The sequence below is a fragment of the Megalobrama amblycephala genome, linkage group LG2, assembly GCF_018812025.1.
Source record: "Megalobrama amblycephala isolate DHTTF-2021 linkage group LG2, ASM1881202v1, whole genome shotgun sequence".
Lineage (NCBI taxonomy): Eukaryota > Metazoa > Chordata > Actinopteri > Cypriniformes > Xenocyprididae > Megalobrama > Megalobrama amblycephala.
This window is the reverse complement of record NC_063045.1, coordinates 55,630,324-55,655,236: the sequence shown is the minus strand read 5'-3', so window position 1 is coordinate 55,655,236 and position 24,913 is coordinate 55,630,324. Positions and strand designations below refer to the sequence as shown.

General features: G+C 35.4%; 1 protein-coding gene across 5 annotated transcripts in view; it reads left to right on the top strand.

Moving 5' to 3' along the window:
* Positions 1-24,913, top strand: part of cabp1b (calcium binding protein 1b) — a 38,126-nt gene that overhangs the window by 9,131 nt on the left and 4,082 nt on the right. Inside the window, exons 1-7 of one of the 5 annotated variants that reach the window (XM_048181022.1) lie at positions 9,518-10,295; positions 16,994-17,152; positions 19,687-19,717; positions 20,744-20,887; positions 20,984-21,093; positions 22,890-22,964; positions 23,055-23,127. In XM_048181022.1, coding sequence (XP_048036979.1) covers positions 10,167-10,295; positions 16,994-17,152; positions 19,687-19,717; positions 20,744-20,887; positions 20,984-21,093; positions 22,890-22,964; positions 23,055-23,127 — 721 coding nt within the window. In that variant the 5' untranslated portion in view covers positions 9,518-10,166. Of the gene's footprint in view, positions 1-9,517; positions 10,296-13,146; positions 17,157-19,686; positions 19,718-20,743; positions 20,888-20,983; positions 21,094-22,889; positions 22,965-23,054; positions 23,128-24,913 lie in introns of those variants that run through there. The other 4 variants (XM_048181024.1, XM_048181026.1, XM_048181023.1 and 1 more) reach the window with 4 other exon arrangements.

Below are 24,913 nucleotides of genomic sequence, written 5' to 3'. Positions count from 1 at the left end.
TAGAAGCAATAATAATAATTAAAAGGTGAACATTTATTAATAAGCAATTTTATAAATGTTTATAGTTAATTATTATTCATTAAAATGTTGATTTATTAAACATATTAATAAATGTTAATTTCCAACATACTTTAGGTTCATTTTAAGCAAGCAATACAGTAATACAATAGTTGAGTTAAATAAAACTACTTAGCACGTTGGGCAAACATTTAACCCAACCGCTGGGTTAAAACAACCCAATCAGTGGGTTTGTCCATTTTCAACCCAACTTGGGTTGTTTTTAACATTTTTAGAGTGTAGATTTATATTCTTGAAAATGATATAAATGGGAAAACTTAACCTTAATTTTACCACATGCTACTACAAAAATTTCCATAAAATAATCTAATGAATTGTACTATTATACTCTTGTGGATAAAAGAAAATTTGTATAAGAAGGTTTATTGTTGCTGACTGATATGGCATACGTCCGAAGTTGCACACAAAAAGCTTTTGTTACTTTACCAAAACATATTATTTTCTACAGGCTCTATAATGTAAAATATTAACTTTTTTTTAAAGAAAAGATTGCAAATTTGTTTTTCAATGTAACAAATGTGATTTCCTTGTAATACCTTATGATCTCATGTGTTAACATTGGTAAATGCATTATTAACTCTGAGCAATATATTTTCACAGCATTTATTAACCTGAGCTTCCTTGTCAGATTCTTTTCAGCCGCTGTGTGTCGCAGAAGTCTTGTGCTTCTGCTCATAGTCTTCCTCTTTCTCTCTCTTGAGGCAGAAGAGATTAATATCCTAATGCTGGCATCACTTGACCTGACTTGCGTTCACTAACAACGAATTATGCCACTAACCCGCTTTTAGAGACGTGCTGCGTACATCAAAAGCACAATTTTTTGCATCATTTTTTTCACAGTGAGATTTCAGATCGATGCCCTTGCTCTGCCAGCAGGGGCTGCCCGTCTCAGGCTCTCTGGCTGGAGTCAGAGATACGGCGCTATTTCTTCTGACAAAATGACATTCTGCCACTCTTTGTCAAGTCGCTCGCATCCTTCCTCCCTGCTGGATCCTAACTGGGATGGAGGGATACAGGAGATGATGATATGAAGGTGCAAGGAGGAAGAAAAAGGGGAAGCATGAGAGACCATTATGTATTATATAAGAAAGACACAACACTCAGTGTTCGGAGGCAGGTGATGCAGAACCACTTTAGCTCTGCCTTTCACTCGCTTAGCTCCATTTGCACTCATTCTTTGGGCTTTTTCCGGAGCATTCAGTCGAACCCCGCCCTCCCTCTCCATCCCACTTGGGTCACACCGACCTTGCAAGGGTCTGAGATGGGGGGAGATACAGAACAACAGGGAGGGCGGAAGGCAAACGGAGAGATAATTGAAAGAATCAGGCTTAAACAGACGAGAGAAAAGAGGATATGTGAATAAGCAATACAAGCTGTGTCGTAAATTCCACGTCATTTCTGTCTTCCATACAATCTCAAAAGTCTGTGCTATTTATAGAAGCAAATGTGTGTTTTTTTATTCGCCCATGGATTGCAGGGGAGGAAATGCAGAATTTCTAAGCCTTTCTCAGTCTGTGTAGTTGAGAGAGAGAGAGAATAGACCTGAAATTTCTTCCTCGGCACATCTCTGAGGAACATGTTATTGCTCAGAGATCTTTCATTGATTTTTTTTTTTTCTAATAAAGAGGTGATCCTCTCAATGTTCAGGTCACATTTAACCTGAAAATTAGGGAAAAAATTAAATCATAAAATTATTTAAAATATTCTGTTTTATAAAATTATAATTTTTTTAAGCTTTATTTATGAGTTTTGGACAATATTACAAAGAAAGAAAACAAAAGACAAGATCAACTTAAATAATAATACCTGTTTTATAAAATTTTGTCAGAAAAACATAAGAAAAAACATAAATATAATATATATATATATATATATATATATATATATATATATATATATATATATATATATATATATATATATAAATGCATATAAATGCCACAAAATTGTAATTGTCCTATAGCCAGTTTGGCAGTAGATTACGTCACTGCAGCTGTGCACGCATTGTGGTGGCAGAAAAACAGCAATAACCAGTGGAACAAAATATGCAAGATCCACGGAATAAGGGGGAAAAAAGTCTTTTTGTGCTTTTGGATGTCAGAATCCGATTGCAAAAAAAAGATGGTCTTCATTTTTTAGAATACTATCATTGAAGACGCCCTTTAACAGATGTTTATGGTTGTAAGTCATTAAATTGATGGACTGGACTGATCAAACCTGCAATGATATTAAAGCATAAATTTGATGTAAACAATAGATCAGCATACAGTAATATTCACATACGCATAGGCATAATGTATTATCCCTACAGTTACAGCATGAAATTAATATTTAAACCTATAACATTTTACATACATAACATTTAAACCTATAATATTTTTATCTTGCAATTCTGACTTTTTCTCGCAATTGCAAGTTTATACCTGCCATTTCAGACTTTATAACATGCAGTTCATGTCACAATTCTGAGGAAAAAAAAGTCAGAAATGGGGGATATAAATGTACAATTCTGAGAACAAAATGCAGAATATCACACAATTCTAATTTTTGTTCTCAGAGTTGTAAAAAAATATTGCGAGAAAGTCATATAGTCATAATTTGTGAGATATAAATTACCTTTTTTATTCTTTTATTCCGTGGCTTCCATAGACTGTTACTGCAGAACTGTTACTTTCTGCCACCAGATAGGCTCCACCCACAGACCACATCATCGCTGTTTGCAAACACCCAAATGGTCAATAGATACAGCTTGATTTTTGTCATTTCGATTTTGATGTTCTTGGCGCATTTTATGATATTTACCCCAAAATAGACAAGATACGCAATTGTCAAAATATACAGTATGTAGGTTTGACATCACATGTCATTGATTCTCAAGTATTGTCATTTGACAGCAAACCTAATTTGCAAAACACTTGGAACATAAAACAAAAAGTCATTTTATGATGCTTTTGTCATACTCTTTGTCACTATTCACTGTAGGGAAAAACTTGCTAAACTTACTTTTTATGGAAAGTAATGCCTTACATTACTTTTGTGTTACTTTTTCTCATCTGGGCTCTTTGTTTGTTTGTTTGTTTGTTTGTTTTATAACGACAAAAAAGTTCTATTTTTGGCAATTGTAAAGGCCTTTTTACACCAAATGAATAAGCCTCAAGCTGAAGGAAATGCATATGCACGCCTGTACAGTAGAGGGCGCAGCTCAAACAAACAAGCCTTTCAGCTGCTGCCATTCTGGAATACAGAAGAATAGGATGCAGGAGAAGAAGTAAATGAGTAAATGTATGCTCACATTTAGCCTAGAACTAGTCTAGAATAACCATCATGTTTACACAGCGCACACCATGCCTCTGTACTTACTCCTGATTAAATGGGAATAAATTAATAAATGGGAAAACAAAGTAGTAACACAGATATTTAGTTGTAAATTTAAAAGTAATGTGTTACTTTACGTTACTTGAAAAAGTAATCTGATTACATAACTCATGTTACTTGTAATGCGTTACCCCCAACACTGGGAAAGACGTTACATTGAGCAAATCATAACAGAACCAAAAGTCTCCATTTGCTCTCCATTTAGTCTCATTGCTCACTATGTGAAATTCTTGCAATATTAAAAAGATCCCATTTGGGATTTTACTTTCCTATGGTACGGGAAACGTGCATTCAGGCACTTTTATAAAACATTTACTAAGAACATCTATTTGTTTTAGCACAAGTCCTCATAGCAACAAAACATAGCACCACCCGACACGTTGCGGGTTACCCGAGGCGAGCACTTGACACTCGGGTATGGCAGGTGAGTGCGAAGGGTCGAGCGGAGAGAAAAACAGAGTGAAACCAGAGCTAATGAAGCGTTCGGATGTGGAAAAGAGCAACACTTCCGAAGAGCTGCTACATTTTTGATGCTCTTAAAAGAAGGTGAATTAATATTTCAAGAGAAATGTCTAATTCTGCACGTAAATCCATCTACCTTTTAAGAAACCAACATAAAATGTGTATTAAAGCTAATAACCTATTCAGTATTTCCCAGCAGATCAGTGCTCACATTTCCTTCAGATAATGTAAAAATCTAGTCATCGGTATATTCATGATTTTTTATATATTTTTTTAAGTTTATCTTTTCTTGTAAATATTCACAAAGTCAGAGATGTTTCTTTGATCTCAAACTGTATGTGTGATTGTGTAAGATGGAGCAGCAAGCTAGAGATGAACATGAACCTCTCTGCTCATCTTCCTGTCTCTCTGGCAGCCCATTGCCGTGTCCAACAGGATTATCCATGACCTCACATCTTCGTTAAAATGAAGAAGTCTTATTAACATTGCTGTCAGAATGATCCGTTTTATGCGTGTGCGGCTCAAATGCTTGAGTTCCTGGAGCTCAAATGCAAGAGCGTGATGCCAGCAACACCAAGGTCATGGGGGGGTTGTTTCTTTGATGCGTCGTTCAGTAGTTCACACGTAAAGATTGGCGAGCGCTGATCACAGTCCGACCTGTCGGCAAGCTCGTTAATTTACAAATCGAGCTTAAAATCCTGTAGTGTAAACTTGGCATAACTGATCTGCTAAATGAAAAAAGGAAAGAGTGAATGTTGCATAGTACATTTAACATTCAATCATTGAAAATACACTTTTCTCCGAAGCAACAAATGAGGAAAAACACAAACACAAGTTATTAATCATCAAAAGTTGACAGCATTGCAATATATTCTAAACCATGCGTAAAATGTTCCTAACACTGCAAAACAACATTTAATTAACTTTCCAGTACAAATATGTAAACTGTCTTAAATCAAGATACATTTACTTGAGAAGCAGAAGATATTACAAGACACAGTTTATTTTCTTTGAAAAAGTGAGTTTTTGCTTAAAACAAGAAAAAATATCTGCCAATGGGGTAAGAAAACTAATATTTTGGTCTTGATTTATTATATTTGTACTGGGAAAACAAGACCAAAATACTAGTAGAGTAAATGTTTTTTTTTTTTCGCAGTGTATATCAGTGAAATATGATACACCACACTTGTTTCTGAAACAAAATAAAGTGCATTAGCCAATTATCATTCATATAAAATTTTTAAATACTACTTGTTTCAGAATGTTGAAAAAACATTCTGAAAAAAAAACTCAAATACCCTAGCAACCGCATAGCAACACCTTAGCAACCACCCCGAGTACCCTAGCAACCACATAACACCCTAGCAACCACCTTGAGTACCCTGACTCTATCTATCTATCTATCTATCTATCTATCTATCTATCTATCTATCTATCTATCTATCTATCTATCTATCTATCTGTCTATAAACTAAAAAGTAACAATCCCATAAAAAAGCAATCCCGAAAAAGTAACAATCCCATAATGTTTACGAAATGGAATTTTCCCTTAACGTTTGTATAACCAAGAAAAAAAATTTTTTTTTAAAAAACTGGATGTTTTGAACATTCAGAGAATATTAATTTAAGGGTTAGTTCACCCAAAAATGAAAATTCTGTCATTAATTACTCACCCTCATGTCGTTCCACACCTGTAAGACTTTCATTCGTCTTCGGAACACAAATGAAGATCTTTTTGATGAAATCTGAGAGCTTTCTGTCCCTCCAAAGTCTACACAACTACCTTTTTGACACTTTAAAAAGTTCATAAAGAATAACCTCTAATAAAGCTCTCAGATTTCATCAAAAAGATCTTCATTTGTGTTCTGAAGATGAACGAAAGTCTTACGGGTGTGGAACGACATGAGGGTGAGTAATTAATGACAGAATTTTCATTTTTGGGTGAACTGTACCTTTAATAACTTTTAAATAACTCAGTGGGAATGTTAGCAATTCTCAGAACATGTATTTGTTTGCTGGGTTTCTTCCTGTCAATCATTTTACAGATATGTATGGACTGAAATACTAAGCATACTGCACACACAGTATGTATTGTGTGCTTTTAAAAAAAAAAATAGTATGTAAAACAGTATGCCTATGCATCAAAAAACAATATAAACAATAGTATGTTATTGTTGTCACTTGACCTTGCGCCCGATCGAATAAATAATCATATAAGAGATGTTAAAGGGTTAGTTCACCCAAAAATTAAAATTCTGTCATTTATTACTCACCCTCATGCTGTTCCACACCCGTAAGACCTTCGTTAATCTTTCGGAACACAAATTAAGATATTTTTGTTGAAATCCGTGAGGCCTGCATAGGGAGCAATGACACTTCCTCTCTCAAGATCCATAAAGGTACTAAAAACATATTTAAATCGGTTCATGTGAGTACAGTGGTTCAGTATTAATATTATAAAGCGATGAGAATATTTTTGGTTCAGCCGTTGGCAGTTTGACACGCGATCTGAATCATGATTTGACACGCTGATTCATTATGCTCCGAAGCTTCCTGAAACAGAGTTTTGAAATCGGCCATCACTATGTAAGTCGTTTTTTTGTTGTTTTGGCGCACCAAAAATATTCTCGTCACTTTATAATATTAATATTGAACCATTGTACTCACATGAACTGATTTAAATATGTTTTTAGTACATTAATGGATCTTGATAGAGGAAATGTCATTGATGGCTATGGAGGCCTCACGGAGCCATTCGGATTTCAACTAAAATATCTTTTATATAATTTGTGTTCCGAAGATTAACGAAGGTCTTACGGGTGTGCAACGGCATGAGGGTGAGTAATAAATTATATTATTTTCATTTTTGGGTGAACTAACCCTTTAAACGTTATGTCTGTTTTGTCAGTTGTTCTCTTTGTGAGGATGTAATGTGTGTTTTTCCCCTGTGTTTCTGGATTTCTTGTTCATGTTTGGATTATTTCTTTTTTTTTTTTTTTTATTATTAAATTTCTGCTTGCATATGGCTACAGCCTCTCCTCTTCCCTGCACTGACTATGTTACAATAAGGTAAACTGTGTTGATGGAATACATCATTCCCACCTTAATACTCCTTGAAGTGTTTTTATTCAGTTTAAATCACAACATTTTCTAAAATTTAGAAGGCTGAACTTTTTCTGAAAAGGCAGAGTTGATTATATCAGTCAGATTGCCACACTGTGTTGCGTGATTGATGTTACAGAAATATTGTACACATGACGTACAGTAACGCCAGCTAAACAGGTTGTGACGAACCCAGAGTACTAAATCATATCTGTTTATTTTAACCTTGACATACTCCTATAAGCTTTACAGTATTGGAAAGATGACTTAAATCACCTCGTGTGGATGATTTATGTGTACATGCACGCACAGTTATGCGATTACGACAGTTAAAGAGCCGGTCTGAGCATGTATGGATATGTGCAAGTGTGTGCGCACGTGCGCTACTGTGTTTCTGCGCTGCTGGTGCGTGTTCTCTTGCTGAGTTGACGTTATGAGAGTGGACGGCGCCTGGCTCTGATTTCTGATGTGTTCTGAAGTTCACAATGAGCCTCCGGTGAAGATGCTGGCTTCAACTAGATGAATCATCCTCACTAACAGAGAGAGAAAGAGAGCGAGAGATAAGCCATACATGAGTAAACCAAATAGATCAGCTGAGAATTAATCAGGAAGGTTAAATGTGCTTACAACAGAGATATTGATGGATCCAGTGGGAAATTTATGTCTTCAGCGGTCGATTTTTCGTAGCTCAGGAGTTCTTATTGAGCTGATGTTTCTCATAAAGTTCCCTAAGAGAAATTAAATGACAAATGAGATAGTTTTTTTTTTTGTGGGGTTCCCCTGGTAAAATTTGCATTCCAGGGGCTAAATATCATGTTATTTGGAGTCGCTTCATCTCATGGACATGAAAAACAACCCACGACAGCAGTGTTAAAGTTGCCCAATTCTGCAGGTAAACCACAGACTTGGCAACACTGATTACAGCCTGCAGAAAGGGGGCAGTAGTGATCACAGCAGCAGTGAGTCATCAAATAATGATCACATGATGAAGAGGAGCGATTACAGGATTACACACATATGCTGCATCCCAATTCGCCTACTTAAACTACGCCCTAAAAGTATGTACTCTTTCTGTGAACAAAAAGTACTTACTTTTGAGTGTGTAGCAAAAGAGTAGACAAGAGTTGCGTCCCAAATGACGCACTATACACTATGCACTTATACACTATGTACTTGTGCACTATGCACTCATCCAGGTAGTGCGTGAATTGTATAAGGTTATTTTGTCATTTAACAACGGAGTCCGATCCTCCCTTCCCCTCCGCTACGTAATTAAAGCTGCGACAGTTGAGTGCACGGAGTGTCCAACATTCCACACTTCATTTTTTCCGTTAATTTAGTGCATCATCCGGGTATTTAAAGTGCACTTTTTCTTTTTGGAACTTTCAGTGTGAATGCACTACTTGCACTATTTATACTTAAAAACGTCATAGAATAGTCCATAAGTACGCGAATTGGGACGCACCTATAATCTAGTATGCCATTTTTTCAGATGCGGCCAATTACAATAAGGCAATCCAAAAACAGCACAATTAATGAAATTAATGGCTTTGCTTTGATGCTCTTACATTCATAAATTTCCCTAAAATAAATATATTAATCTATAAAAACTGAATGTGTACATCTTCAATTATACTAAAGGCTATGTAATTTATAATAAACTCAGATACCAGATTAATTGTAATTTTAAGCCAATCATACATGTCAGACCAAAAGACACTGACAGATTTTAAAGACTTTAAAAAAACAAATCAGATGCTTGTGTTGCAATGGTGGGCGTGTTTACGCTGTCATCACTTGATTTGCATAATTACTTTAAGACCCGTATGCTAAAACAATACATGCAACATGTCCAAATAAACATATAGTTTTTGATAAGGTACGCACATTTTGGGCGATACAGATAACTGATAATTACTTAGAATTTGAAGACGATAATCAATATATTAACCAATATTAGATATCAATCTACATTTCTAGTGGTTAAATACAGACGTTAGCGTCTTGGCAGAAAGTCTCCATTTAAAGGGATAGTTCACCCAAAAATGAAAATTTTGTCATTACTTACTCACCCTCAAGTTGTTCCAAGCCGACAGCTGATGGTAGCCATTGACTTCCATAGTATTTTTTTCCCCTACTATAAGTCAATGGCTACTGTCAACTGTTTGGTTATCCATATTCTTCAAAATTTCTTCTTTTGTGTTCAGCAGAAGAAAGAAACTCATAAGGGGTGTGTAAATGATAACAAAATTTTCATTTTGGGGTGAACTATCCCTTGAATTTCCTGCTGTCTAGGAGCATCATTTAAGGTTAAAGGTCTTATTTTGTCATTTTTCTTGTTTCCTGTGAACACAGAGAGATGTTGAAAGAGAAAGAGTGAGGTGAGAGTGGCCTAAACAGGAAACCATTGGGTTCAGTGGGTGAGTGCCAACTCAGCAGGTGAATTCTGGGAAGGGCTTCCTGTTCTCCCCTAATAACTTGCTGTGGCCTTCGTCCGGTGCTCTGCGATTTGGCAGCCTTGGCGCATTCGTGCCTGGTGCGTCGCAACCTCACCTTTTCACATGCGGCTTTTGTGTTTTGACGTCCGGTCTTTGATCTGAACACTGCCCCTCGTAGCTGGGCGGCACGACTACAAGTGTGTGTATTTTTAGCTCTGTAGCCCAACATCCGTATGTGTGTAATCGACTGTGTTCGTACACGCACGCTCCTGAGTGTGTGTGTTTTTGGATTAGTGTCTTCAGCATCTTGCTCGGGGGAAGGTGATACGCTCGTCCGTGCGAGCCTCTTTGTCTGTTTTCGCCTTGTTTGGATGGACGGTTTTAAAACTGAGCAGCTGAGAGTGAGGGAGAGAGAGAAAGAGGGAGGGAAATGAGTGGAAAAGAGAGAGTGGGGGAAACGAAGGGAGGGTGAAAGGGAGAGAAAGAGAGTGCAAGCAAGTGAACAAGCAATCTTGGCTTTTCTCTTCTGAGCAGCCCTTCACACTGAGACACATGTCTCCTTTTTCTGATCCCTCCATCCACTTCTTCTCTCCTCCCTTACTGTCACCTTGACATCCTGCGTCGCCACCCCTGGATCATCTACATCCCCTAAAATCCATCTTTCCTAGAAGATAAGCCTGCAGACCTCATCTCACCATCTGTAATCCATGCATGGAGACATGTGGATGCATGCATATGCGTGCATGCGGCCGCATTGACTCTCAAGCGCGCAAAATTAGCAGAAGGGACTTTACTATGGGAAACTGTGTTAAATCTCCACTTAAGAATTTCTCCAAGAAGGTAAGATGTTCTTTCTGATAGCTAAGAGTGTGTGTGTGGGTTACGGACTCGACCCAAACCTGGACTGTGTTGCACGGACTGTCAGAGATGAGTTTAATAGCCATGCTCTGAATTCCACTGAGTGTAGCTGTATACAGTACCTTTGTGGTAAATCTCAAAGAAACAGAATTTGGACTGACTGAACCTTATGAAATTGTTGAATTTCGTTTTTTGTATGCTGGAGAGAATTAGAAAGCCTAATAAACCCTAAGAAACCAATCTGGAGTAGCAAAAAACATTACTATGAAAAACTGACTTGTCCTGCATCAGGATGTTGGACGTTTAGTTGTCGTCTTTGACCTTGGAAGATGCTGGACATTGATGAATTAATATATTTAATGATATGCTAGATCACGCTGGCTCAATGTACCAGCAACAGTGTTGGGGGTAACGCATTACAAGTAACGCGAGTTACGTAATTAGATTACTTTTCTCAATTAAAGAGTGAAGTATTACTTTTAAATTTACAACTACATATCTGAGTTTCTTTTTCAAATAAGTAACGCAAGTTACTTTGTTTTCCCATTTATTGACTGACAGCTCTCCTGTCCTCATGTTGAGAGAAATCGGGAGGTGTTGTGTGCGCTTTCTGAATATGATGGTTATCCTACACTAGTTCTAGACTAAATGCGAGCAGGCATTTACTCATTTACTTCTTCTCCTACGTCCTATTCTTCTGTATTCCAGAATGGCAGCAGCTGAAAGGCTTGTTTGTTTGAGCTGCGCCCTCTGCTGTACAGGCGTAGATTTGCATTTCCTTCAGCCTGAGGCTTATTTATTTCATGTTTGCCGTGAAAGGGCCTTTATATTTGCCAAAAATAAAAAACTTTTTTGTTTTTATAAAAACAAGCAAACAAACAGCCCAGATGAGAAAAAGTAACTCAAAAGTAACCTAACACATTCCTTTCCATAAAAAGTAACTAATGCAATATTGTAATGCATTACTTTTAAAGGTAACTTTCCCCAACACTGACCAGCAATGTAACTGCGTTTAATGAGATAAAACCCTAAAGTTCTTGACAATGACATCTAAAGATGCTGTTCTGAAAGTTCTTCTCAATCATCTCTAGATGACTTGGAATGTGTACGCTCAAGGATTAGCGTGAGATAAGAGCCCAATGGCACAGGTTTCTTCGGAAGAACGTATGAGCTGGCACCTTACAGACTTGGCAACAGATGGAGTGTGAAGGTCATGTGCAAATAGAGAGGAGATACAATGCACATGTTTGCACAGACACATATGCATCATGCAACCACATTAGAGCGTGACCAGTATTGTCATAGGCTTCATGGCGAGATCTTCAGTATATGAGGCCAAATGAGACTGCTGTTTGTGCGTGTATACCTCAATCTTGCCCAGCAGTAGGATGCAGATTACTTTAGCCGCATGTGGTAGGAAAGGAACAGGAAGAGGGAGAAAATAAGATCTAAAGGAGAAATAAAATCTTAAAACTCATTTTACTTACATAATCTATATATGCAAGTAAAACAGGATATTCAATGAGAAAAAGTGAGACTTTTGCCAATCAGGAATTGATTGGATCATAAAAAGTGAGCGAGTCATGTAGCTGGAGGGGAGGAGTTAAGGGATTCATGACCATCTGAATGGAGAGTCGTTTCAGAGGCAGAGCAAGTTATTATATATTGATGAAAGATTATAATTGCTGCACCCCAGTTCGTCTTCTTTTACTATGTCCTAAAAGGACGTACTCTTACCTTAGCCCCGTTTCCACCACAGGAACTTCAACCCGATCTCACGGCAATTCGTACGTATTTTACGAGGTGGCTAATTCGTACGAATTCATACGTTTTTTGTTAAATCGTACATATTTTTTGAGTTGACAAATTTGTATGAATTCAAACGAATGACCTACCCCAAACCCCGCCCCTTAACCTACCCGTCATCGGGGTTTAGACAAATCGTACGAGTGAGGTCGTGAATTACGAATTGGTCGTGAGATAGCGTTGGGAACTTTCCCCAGGAACTAGGGACTTTGGGATGGTACTTGGATCGTAGAGACCAGGGTCTAAATAAAGTTCCGGGTAAAAATGTCCCCCTCAGAATGTCCCTGCTCACGAGGCAGTACTTTTTCAAAGTTCAGGAACTTTCGGGGTTGGGACTTGGGCACTATTTTCTGATTGGTTGAGTTCATGCAGCATTTTGATTGGTTGACTCCATGCAGCATTTTATTTCAACCATCATTTGTGCATGCAGTAAGAGTTGTTTGCCTTTTGAATCATCAATGGAGTTTAAAAATAGAACCGATGTGCCAATGACAAGGTTCAGATTTTATTAAGCTTATATGTGGAGGACAAAATCCAGCGGGAACTGGAAAGTCGGTAATTTTGGTGGAAACGAGGCTTTTGTGAAGGAAAAAGTACATACTTATGAGTGTGTACCAGAAGAGTAGGCAAGTTTTGGAACATACTGTGCCACGTCTAAATTTGCATCCTGTCACTTATTTTAGTATTATTTATATACAGTTATAGTTTTCATTAATATTTTGAATTAGCTTTTATTTTTATATTTTCATTTTTTATTTTAATTTGTTACATTTTTGTAATTTTCTTATGTGCTTTTGTCATGTTATTATTATTCTTTTTAATTTAAATATTACTATTTAGGTTCATTTATTTTTTTAATTTGAGTTTTAGTTTTTATTTATTTACAGTTTTATTTATTTACATTTTAGTGCTTAAACTTATTTCAATTAGTTGTCCATTTTTGTTTAGTTTTTAAATTTTTCATCTAATTTATTTTAGCTGTTATATTTTATTTTATTTCAAATAACAAAAACATTTTTAATAGTTACAATAGTTATTATACAATAATAACTGCAGTATACTGGCCTGTCAGTCATCTTGTCACAGTTAACGTCCTCATACACACACTCCGCATTTCAGCAATTTAATTTACACTATTCAGCAATTCTTCCAACCGTATTGGAGAGAAAATAAGTAGCACGTTGATCTGCCAGTCGTGGGTCTTTCGTGTGGAAAACCCTCCTCATGTTTTTTGCATAATGATGCATTTAAAAGTTAATGGCCAAACGTATCTTTATAAAAGTTCACAATGTTGTTGCAGATGAATTAAATATTTTTCCATCAGGTTAAATTATTAATCAAATCCCAGCCTCACATATCCGCCGTGTTTGTAGTTTTTGAACACTTTTTATTTGCGTTTGCAGTTCTGAACCAAAAAGCACAATGGGTTGTGGGCAATATTAGCCATTAGAGCGTACACGGATCTGCACTTTGAATTTCCACCAGAAGTGGTAGACCATTCAGGTACTTTCAACACACTGCGATTTGGGACACACTGTATTTATGAATACTATTTAGGACAGATAGTTTTTTTCTTTGGAATAATGTGCGCACAATAAGACCAGGAACTTGATTCATGTTTTGACTCGAAGGTCATACGCTAAGTACTAGCTAATGATTAAATCATTTAAATCATTTGAGTGATAATTGATCACTATAAATACAAACATATATGGTTTCAGAACATTTCAGTAGCTGTTTCTTGATAAGCACTCTGTTTAGCTGTTAGATGACGTCGGTCTTCTCTTTAGTTAACCCGTGGGTCTGTCAGTAATTGGGGTGATGCTCTTTGTGTGTTTGTGAGTTATATTCCATGTGCTCTTCACCTCCTCTGCCTGTCTGCTAATTGGTCATTATAATGTGCTGGCTGACTGGTTTCATTCTTATCCTTATTAGCCCTCCGCTAAACATGAGCAGTTTTACGTTCTCAAAACATACTAGGTTATTTGAGGATCTACTCTCATATAATGACGTGGGTTAGCCCACATCTTCACCCTTCAATGATCCTAACAATCATGATCAGTGAGTTTCATTTATGAGAACACGCCCATAACCACTTAATTTGCTTTTAAAATGTCTTAAGCTTAGTTTGATCATTTGTTTTTATGGTAGCAATCAAATGGCATGGCATTGTGGCAGTGTGCCGCAAGGATGAAAGTAGATGAATTATTCAGTTTGAACGATATCTGATCTTAAAGGTTCTGTCAGTTGCTGAGAGGGAAGAGAGAATAGAGGGCAAAGTCTGGAACAATGTGATTTACCCAAGTAGGACATGTTCCTGGATCAACAGCCTTTGTTGGTCTTGGAACAACATTCCTGTCAAACAACCATATCCCTAATGGTGCATTTCATGCAAACTCGGATGTGGGCTATTACTACCCTATCTCTGGCTTCTGAATATATGTATGCATAGAGAGTATATATATGTATATAGAAAGAATTCTTGCACACTTTAATGTAGGAACTTTGACATATTTGCTACATTTACATGGACACCTTTTACTTTTACAAGAACGCTAAATTTTTTGATGTGCGTGTTTATATGTCACAAGCTTCAAATCAGACTTGATTTTTTTTTACATGCGCACATTGTATAAATACAGAGTTTCCTGTTGTTGTTTCGGGTCCTAATTAGGAGACGACGAGCACATGAAGCTTTGTGCCATGCTGCTTATATTTATAAAGCAGTGAAAATGGCCCTTCCCACATCTGTGGATGAGAGTCCGAAGCAAGGACTGGTGGGACAACTTTGTCCTACACCTCTTCACAGATAATGGGTGGCAGGAGAATTTTAGAATGACACGAAAAACATTTATGACACTATGGCCCTATCAAGTAGACAAGGGAGACACATTCCTGTTTACACCCGGTGTTTTAATCAGTCTCATTTGTCCTCTGTCGACCGCTTCTGTCCTTATTACTTCGAGTGGAGGGTTTAGGGCGGGTCCCTCTGATTTTGTCAAAACACCAGCGGGAGGGTTAAATGTCGACCACGAGGATTCATTGCTTCTTTTTTTGTGTTTCAAAATAAACTTTCTGCTTCAGCCCAGCAAAACTTAAATGCCACCTGACCAATAACATGTCCCACAATGATTACATATTAGGTCAGTAGGCAGACGTTAGTAGCTGTTTGAATGCATTCGAGTGTCTACACCATAGATATATATACATAGATGCCTCATTATCGGCTGTTTCTATGGGACTCTATACATAAGTCGTCCGCCATATTGGAATGGTCAAAGCCGGTCAGTGAACATTCGAGAGAAAAACGACTGTGTGTCTGCAACCATAGTTAGACACGTATAAATATCTATTTATGCAATACACTTCAGCAGGTGATTTTGCAAAATTAACACAATACAATAACATGAAAGCATCAGCAAAGACGACATAAAAAGTTACTATATTTTAAAAACCTGTAATATTGAGTTAATACATATAAAAACACTAACCACATAAACAATCTGTGAAAGGTTATCCCATTTCTTAGGAAATTTAAATCTCTGATTTCACAATCAGAAGCTGCGCGATATTGTGGCATCATTGATTCTTACTGTGAGTGACGACATGTTGACTGTTCCAAGATGGCGGGTGCACTGATGTGTCTATAGTGTTTACAAACGGATTATTATGGTCCATGTAAACGCAGCTACTGATGCATTTTATTTGTTAAACTCTGTGGATCCCACTTTGTTCACATCATAAAACCTTGAAAATATGATTAAAATATTGTAATTATGAACTTATTCAGCTTGATGTGGGAGTTTGGGGGTCAACTGATATTTATATGTATGTTGTATAAATAATTTTCTTACACAAGTGAATTTACTGAAAACTACCAGGAAAGCTATGTAACTAACATTTACAATATGTGAACATTAATTATTAATCTAATGCATAATATGCGTAAAACGCTTCAGTTAATGTTTCTTGTCTCATGACATTGACAGTTACATTAATTATGTAAATATTCAGAATGAGTCAAACATTTGTTTGCATAGCTGATAAATTCTGTCCGTCGTTTAACATTTCTATCGCAAAACAGCTTTCAAATATTAAATGTTTCTATGCGCTATGTGCATCTTATCTCGCACTTTATGAGTGTCAACTGAATTGTCGCTCTGCAATTTGTGCTATAGCAGCCTCTGTGAACAGTAAAGCCCGCCTACTTTGATTTGATTGGTCATCTCAAACATTTTGACATTGGCGACCGCTATTAGATCACTGAGAAAGTCTTGCTGTTGTGCAATATCCTTGCAGCACTCAAGTATTAAAGTTAATATTGGACAGTTATTTTACAACATTTATATACACCTCGGACAAAGTTGGGTACGGCCAAGATTTAGTTCACAATTGTACTGTCAATGAAAAATAGCAATAGAGCTTGCCAGAAAATACCCAATTAGCACGTTTATAAAGAGACAGATTTGTGTGACTAAGCTACATTTCCCATCATCCTCTGTGGCAGCACAAGAAAGGCACCGATTAGAAAGGAAGAGAAATATGAAACTGTCAAGAGAATTAATTTTATTCCAACTACAATCTCATAAATAGGACCTTGATCTCATAAATAGAAACTTCCCAGGAGAACCTGAATGCAAAAATGCTGCTCCAGTTGGGTAAATCACATTAAGTGCAAAGTCTCAGCTCACAGAAAGATACTAAAACAGTTTCAATTAATTTTCAACCAATCGCTTGACCCGACGGCTGACTGAATTGACTGACTGACCCATCCATCCATTGTGTCGGAGAGACAACCGTGTAGTTTCTAATTGTGTCTTTACACCACGTTCCCTCTTCACTTACTTGTCCGGGGCTGTGATGGCTGCACTCAGGACCGGAAGCGCAGCTACAAAGCAGTGCAGTCATGTGAGGAAGGGGTGACATCTGGAGAGGCCCTCGCGGCCTTGGCTCAGAACTCAACATACATGCACAATGTGCTCGGGCCTGCCTGCATCTTCCTCCGCAAGGGCTTCGCTGAAAGCCGGAAGGCTGTACGTAAGTCTGGACATGCACATCTACACACACATATGATAATGCAAAACACACTGAATATTATATGAGCGATTAAGTATAGTCATCATCACAAAATAAAGTTGCATTATCTTGAAAGAGTTTATTTTGCAATATCTACTGGCTGACTTTACGCTATCAAATAGACAAAAAATAATACACATTAAGTATTAGTTTAAATGTATATGCAAATTGACAAAGTTTGTATATACAGTTTATTTGGAATTACCAGAATCAAGCATTCCAGAGATCATGAATAAATCAAAAATATTTCGGAAATTTAATCTGTACTCGGTATCCATAAAAATGGTAATCTCTAGTCAAAATACAGAGATCATCTGCAAATGGGTATTTGACATCCTTTTTCTGTGGTGTGACATGCTATATTTAAACAGCATTTTGCCAGTTATTGTGTAATTATTTATGTAAACAGCTTTTATGAGCTCACTGAGAGATTACATGGAATATTTGTAGTTAAAATGGACTAATGAAGGCAAAAAGTGTTTAAATGATGGGGGGAAAGCACCTTATAAATGCAGCAGTGTTGTTGAATCTTTAGCGATACAGCAAAAGAAACAATTACTCAAGATTGTGAGATATAGACAAAATTGCGAGTTATAAAGTCAGAATTGCATGATGTAAACTCGCAATTTTGACTTTTTTCTCAGAATTGTATTCATATCTCACATTTCTGACTTTATAACATGCACTTGTGAGTTTATATCACGCAATTCTGACTTTATTACATGCAATTGTGAGCCTATAAAATCAGAATTCTGAGAAAAAAATGTCAGTCTTTTTTCCCTCAATTGGACTTTATAACACCCAATTGCAAGTGTATATCACAATTCTGAGAAAAAAGTCAGAATTGCAAAATTTAAACTCACAATTGCAAGTTATAAAGTCAGAATTGGGAGATATAAATAATTAAAATAATATATAAATAATATTATATGTATATATATATATATATATATATATATATATATATATATATATATATATATATATATATATTTGCATGTGTGTGAATATATAGATGCATTATAGATAACCACTCTGATGGGTATAGTATATGTATAGTTAAAAAATGAATGTGATTTTAACAGTAAAATATTGTAAAAAAAAAAAAAAAAAAAAAAATGTAAATAGGTTAACAGTAAGTTCCAGTTTTATATACAGGGAAAAACTGTAAAAGCTCTAACCAGACATTTATGCAATTTTCACAGTAAAATGCTGTAAATTTTATTATATATATATATATATATATATATATATATATATATATATATATATATATATATATATAATTATTATTAGTAAAAAAAACAAAATCTATGTATAATTTACAGTCAAAATCTGTAAACTGATGTTCCCACAATTCCCTGTGTGACACTCCACATTTGAAAGTATTTTGTTTAAATAATCATGTTTCTTAATAGTTTTTGTTATCAGTCATGTAAATGAGGGTTTTATGTTACATCTTCTGTTGTTTAATGAATGTTTATTGCATTATTTAAGTGTTGTGGGTTACCGTGATGGTGTTTTGCGTTTGCGTGAAAGACTTTTTGCACCTTCTTTATATTAGTATATATACTTCAGCTTGTGGAAAAGCTGCTTGTGATGAACTCTGATTCTTCATGTGGCTTTCTCTTTTACCATCTGCATTATTATGATGCTTGTCAGTATACGTTAAAGGTACAAAACATATTTTAGTAGTAATGTGCATTGTTGACTTTATTGGTTTACATTCAAATGTTCTTAAATAACAGATTTATACTGTAAAATTTACAGTTTGTTCTGTTAATGTTTACACAGTTTTTCTGTATTTTTTTACAAAATTATTCTGGCAACCACAGCTGCCAAAATTATTTTGTAAAAACTACAGAATTTTTTTTACAGTGTAGTTTTTGAATATATACATGTGCGAAATATGGTACGCACTGATACAGTTTCGGGGTACTGTTTGCAGACAGTCATAAAGAAGCAGCACTACGTGCTCGGGGTTTATGTATGAACTGCAGGGATCTGCGTTCATTAGCATCCGCAGGGGTCTTGGGTCAGGGTCACGTGATTGAGTTCTTCTGCAGGAGCTCAGCGAGTGTTTGGAGGTGAGCCCTGTGTGTGCTTGTGTGCGAGGAGATGTGTGGAACAGGCAATGCTGGGATCAAAGAAACTAACTGCTTGAGCTGATTATGAGAGATCAATCCAGAGTTTTTATGTGCTGTTCCAAATGACTTAATCCAAATGGGAAGATCGAATTTAAAATCCAGACGTTAATTCCGTTAGAGACGGGGGGAAAACCCATGAAAAGGTTGGGTGTATTAGTTTACATGTGCCATTGTGATCCTTATGCTGTAATGAGTTTCTCTCTATAGCAGGAAATGGTGCGTTGAATTAAATGACTGTATTCTTTAGAGAGGGAGGAGGATACAGCTGACTTCTGGCATCAGTGGAACAAAACTGCACACATTTAAGTGGATTGTTGTTGATTACTTTGTTTATTTTGTTGCAGAACAGAGAGCTGAGACCAGAGGAAATGGATGGTAAGTTCTAGCTCATTGCTGTGTATATACTGTAGAAATATAAACACACACTGCTGGTCAAATATTTGTGTTCAGTGAGATTTTCTTTTAAATAAATGAATGCTGTTATTCAGCAAGGATGCATTAAATCGGTACAGTAAAGACACTAGTACATACAATGCTGCAAAAGATGTTGTTCTTTTGAACTTTCTATTCATTAAGGAAAAAAAAATCCACAAAAATATTAAGCAGCATTTTATTAAGCTGTTTTCAACATTGATAATAATGAGAAATGTTTCTTGAGCAGCAAATCAGCATATTAGAATGATTTCTGAAGGATCATGTGACACTGAAGACTATAATGATGCTGAAAATTTGGCTTTGACATCACAGGAATAAATTGTGTGTGTGTGTGTACTTTCTTTTTACACTAGTAAAAACGACACTTGAATCTATAAAACATGAGATTATCTAAAACACTATTCTTCTGCTGCCTTGAAAACGCATGAAATGCAAATCTATAGTTTTTGAATATTCAACATTTAATTCCATAAGCATCTTTCATAAAGCCTTTTAACAAAGATTATCTCACCCTCTGTTCCCTGCGAATGCATTATAAATAGAAGCCATTCATAGTAAACATGCAAATATTAGGTCGATTGTGTGATATTAAACTAAACTGAACTAGAGTCTGCAGAATATTAAGTGTTTTGATCACATGCATGTCATTTCTGGCTTTTTCAAATTCTGGATATGAAATTTGGCAGCATACTCCAATATAATGTCAATTGTTCCATTTTAATTTGAAGAGCTTTTATTTCATTTTGAGTTGAAAGGGTTTGCAATAAAGTATTTCGTTACAAGTGTTTTGGTCATTCGTAGATGTATTGTTGTGCTGTGTTGTAAGTGCTTTGTCTTCAAAATTGTTTTCAAAGCAGAGTGCGTGAGGGAAGCATAAATGTATTATAAAATATTATTTTTTCATCATCTCCGACTCCCTCTCAACTGTCCTCTTTTTTTCCCCTGACCTGGTTTCTATCTTCACAGAGCTACGAGAAGCCTTCAAAGAGTTTGATAAAGACAAAGACGGCTTCATTGGCTGCAAAGACCTGGGGAACTGCATGAGAACCATGGGATACATGCCCACTGAGATGGAGCTCATCGAACTGAGCCAGCAGATCAACATGAACCGTAAGCAATGACAAATCAAGTTTTGTTCAACATACATTGTTCTATTTGATGCTGCCTAGGAAGTTCCTAAGTTTTGTAACATTCTCTGTCTTATAGTCGGGGGACATGTGGATTTTGAGGACTTCGTAGAGTTGATGGGCCCCAAACTTCTGGCTGAGACGGCAGATATGATCGGAGTAAAGGAATTGAGAGACGCTTTCAAAGAGGTGAGTGAGGTAGGGATCACAATTTGGGGAAATAATCAAATTGTGATTTTTCTTATAAAATTGTGATTGTGATTTAAAACGCGATTTTTAAAAACATTCCAGCTTTCCTGTGCTTGTTTGTATAGGGCCAGAATTTTGTGATTATGTATCAGTATGGCTATAAAATAATAATGATAATAATAATAATTAGTTATTTAAAAATTGCTAAATAAAAATTAAATAAGAAATATTACTAATATATTATTTCACTGCACAATAAAATGTGCAGTGAAGTGTTTAAGAAAAGTAATATAAAAATTTAAATTATTTTACATTACAACTGTAAAAATCAAATTGCATTTTTCTGATAAAATGCAATTAAAAAAAATCAATCAATTGACCAATAAAAGTATTATTAATATTAATATTAATTTATAGCATTATATAATAATAATTATTAATATTATCATCATAATTATTATTATTATTATACAATTACTAAATAAAAACAAAAAAGAAATATTACTATTGTAAAACTACACTGCACAATAAAAAATTGAGCATTTAAAAAAATAATATGATAATAATTTTATTTTGCATTACAACTGTAAAAATCAAATAGCAATTTTGCAAAATGTTGTGATTATATATCTGTATGGCTATAAATAATAATATTTATTGTTATTAATATATTTATGATTATAATTATTATTAATATGCAATTTTTATTTTTTAAAAAGTATAAAAAATACTAAACAAAAACAAAATAAGAAATATCACTATTGTAATATTTCACTGCACAATAAAAAATCGAGCATTTAAGAAAAATAATATGATAATAATTATTTTATTTTCATCACAACTGTAAAAATAAAAAAAAATAAAAAGCTGATAAAATTGTGGTTGTAGTTTAAAATGTCATTTTAAAAAAATTCCAGGTCTGACAGTTGCACAATTTGGCCAAAATGTAGCTATAAATAATAATATTAACAATAATAATTAAATAAAAAATTCATTAAAATTACTAAAAAACAAAATAAGAATATATTGTATATACTATTTTAACATTTCTCTGCACAATAAAAAAAAAAAACATAAAAAAAAAAAATATAATAATTATTTTATCGTGATTTAAAATGCGATTTAAAAAAAAATAAAAAATCCCAGGTTTGCTGTGTTTGTTTGTAGGGCTGTACAATTTGTCCAAATTTGTGTATATATCTGTATGGCCATAAATAATAATAATAATAGTAATTATTATTATTATTAATTAAATAAAAATAAAAAAAACGAAATAAAAATATTATTATTGTTATATGTCACTCTACAGTACTATTATCTTCATTTTCAAATGTTAAACCATCAAACTTTTATTTTGATGGAAAACCTCAGGCAAACATTGCAAACACCAGCAGATAATGAGCAGCTCGTGTGTAAGAACACAGTGTCACGCCTCAAACTGAAACATGTAGTGCATACTGTATATTTATTTAATTAAATAGCAGCCTTTGCGATTTGATAATCGCACACCATATGATGATTTTGATTTTATTTCAATTAATAATGCAGCCATAATGTGAAGGGTGGCAGGTGATGCCACACAGCATAACAATAGCTCACAAATAAAATGGCAGAAAATTGAAAATAAGGGGTAAATGAAAAAATACCATTAGCAAATAGCAAAAAACATGTACCATTTCTGTGTAGACTTCCAAACATAGTAATTGCATAGTAATTCAGAGCAGCATAATTTGGATCCAGACATGCTCGAGAACATTTAAACCTCTAAACACTCTTCTTTTGTTCTCTTCTCTCAGTTTGACACCAACGGAGACGGTCAGATCAGTACAGCAGAACTAAGAGAGGCAATGAAGAAACTGCTGGGCCAGCAGGTGCTGTTATTTACCATGCTGAACCATCTGAAAGCTTTTAGCTCTCATCCAATTCTCCTTTCATCGTTTTATTGATTCTCTTTCCTTCAGGTAGGTCACAGAGATTTGGAGGACATACTGCGGGACATCGATTTAAACGGAGACGGGCACGTCGATTTTGAAGGTGAGCAACCTTGTGTTGATTTTGCACTGTTAATTAGTAATGCTAATTTCACTGCTGCATATTGCTCCGTGAATCCGTTTATGCAGCCCAGGAGAAAATGATCACAATTATCTGTCCACAATAATCCAAAAAATATTAGATTCACGTTCCCTCAGTGTCTCTCGTCCATATTTTGGAATCTGCAGTAAAATTTGATTATGTTAAGTAATAATGCCAGGGTTTAATCCCAAATTTAATTATCTTTTTGTTCTCAAAGTTATTAAAGTATAGCAATCAACCTTTTTGAAAGTACTTAAACAGGATATTTCATGAGGGAAAACAGATTTTCCTTGTGCTTTTAGAATAAAAATTACCTAGATGTCCTTCACAGCCCAAACTTCTTTCAGAGAGAAAATGGAAGAAACCTTGCCTAACATTAGTAGACTTCAGGGGAAAATGCGATGCAAAATATAGAATATGCAAAAAAACGACTGAGACGAATGATCCCTATTTTTGGATCTATTATTATATATTTTGGTGCCTCTTGCTGTGAGCCTCTGTGTCACACAGTTTAGCTGCTATTGAATCTCATCATGGTGAAGGCGGTAAAGTGACAGTAGTAGAGCTGTCAACCAGATTATCTCTTAACCACAGGATTATTTCACCTCTCAGATTAACCACGTGCCAAAAGAGCATGAAAACGGGAAGGACAAAAATAGCCAGCACTGCTACTCCAGTTGACGTCCGGAGGTGTGACAGTTGAACGTCCTCTTGCTGTATTTTGAGCTCAGGCTAACTTTGACTCATCCGAGGTCAATAGTACGTTTATTTTTTGTGCAAAGGATTTTTATAAAGCAAGAATTTATAGATCAGTGGTTCCCAAATGATGGGTTGTGAGCCAAAACTGGGTCACAGACAGCAAGGGAAAACAATGGCAAATGTAAAAATAATACAAGGCAACTAATAATAATAATAATCATGCTTAGTTTGGACAGCAAAATTAATAGACATATCAAGTTTAATAACAGCATTTATTTGAAATAGAAATCTTTAGTGTCATTATAAATATCTTTACTGTCACTTTTGATCAGTGTAATGTATCAATGCTCAACAAAAGTATTAAAGGTGCCATCGAATCGAAAATTGAATTTACCTCGGCATAGTTGAATAACAAGAGTTCAGTACATGGAAATGACATACAGTGAGTCTCAAACACCATTGTTTCCTCCTTCTTATATAAATCTCGTTTGTTTAAAAGACCTCCGAAGAACAGGCGAATCTCAACATAACACCGACTGTTACGTAACAGTTGAGATCATTAATATGTACGCCCCCAATATTTGCATTATGCCAGCCCACGATCGAGGCATTACACAAGGGCAGCCAGTATTAACGTCTGGATCTGTGCACAGCTGAATCATCAGACTAGGTAAGCAAGCAAGAACAATAGCGAAAAATGGCAGATGGAGCAATAATAACTGACATGATACATGATATCATGATATTTTTAGTGCTATTTGTAAACTGTCTTTCTAAATGTTTCGTTAGCATGTTGCTAATGTACTGTTAAATGTGGTTAAAGTTACCATCGTTTCTTACTGTATTCACGGAGACAAGAGCCGTCGCTATTTTCATTTTTTGAGGGTTATATTAGCTGTGTAAACTTTGTTTATGCACTGTTTAAGGTAAGCGCCAGCTCCATGGGCGGGGAACGTGAGCATTTAAAGGGGCCGCAGCCTAAATCGGCTCATATTTAATGATGCCCCAAAATAGGCAGTAAAAAAAATCTATGGGGTATTTTGAGCTG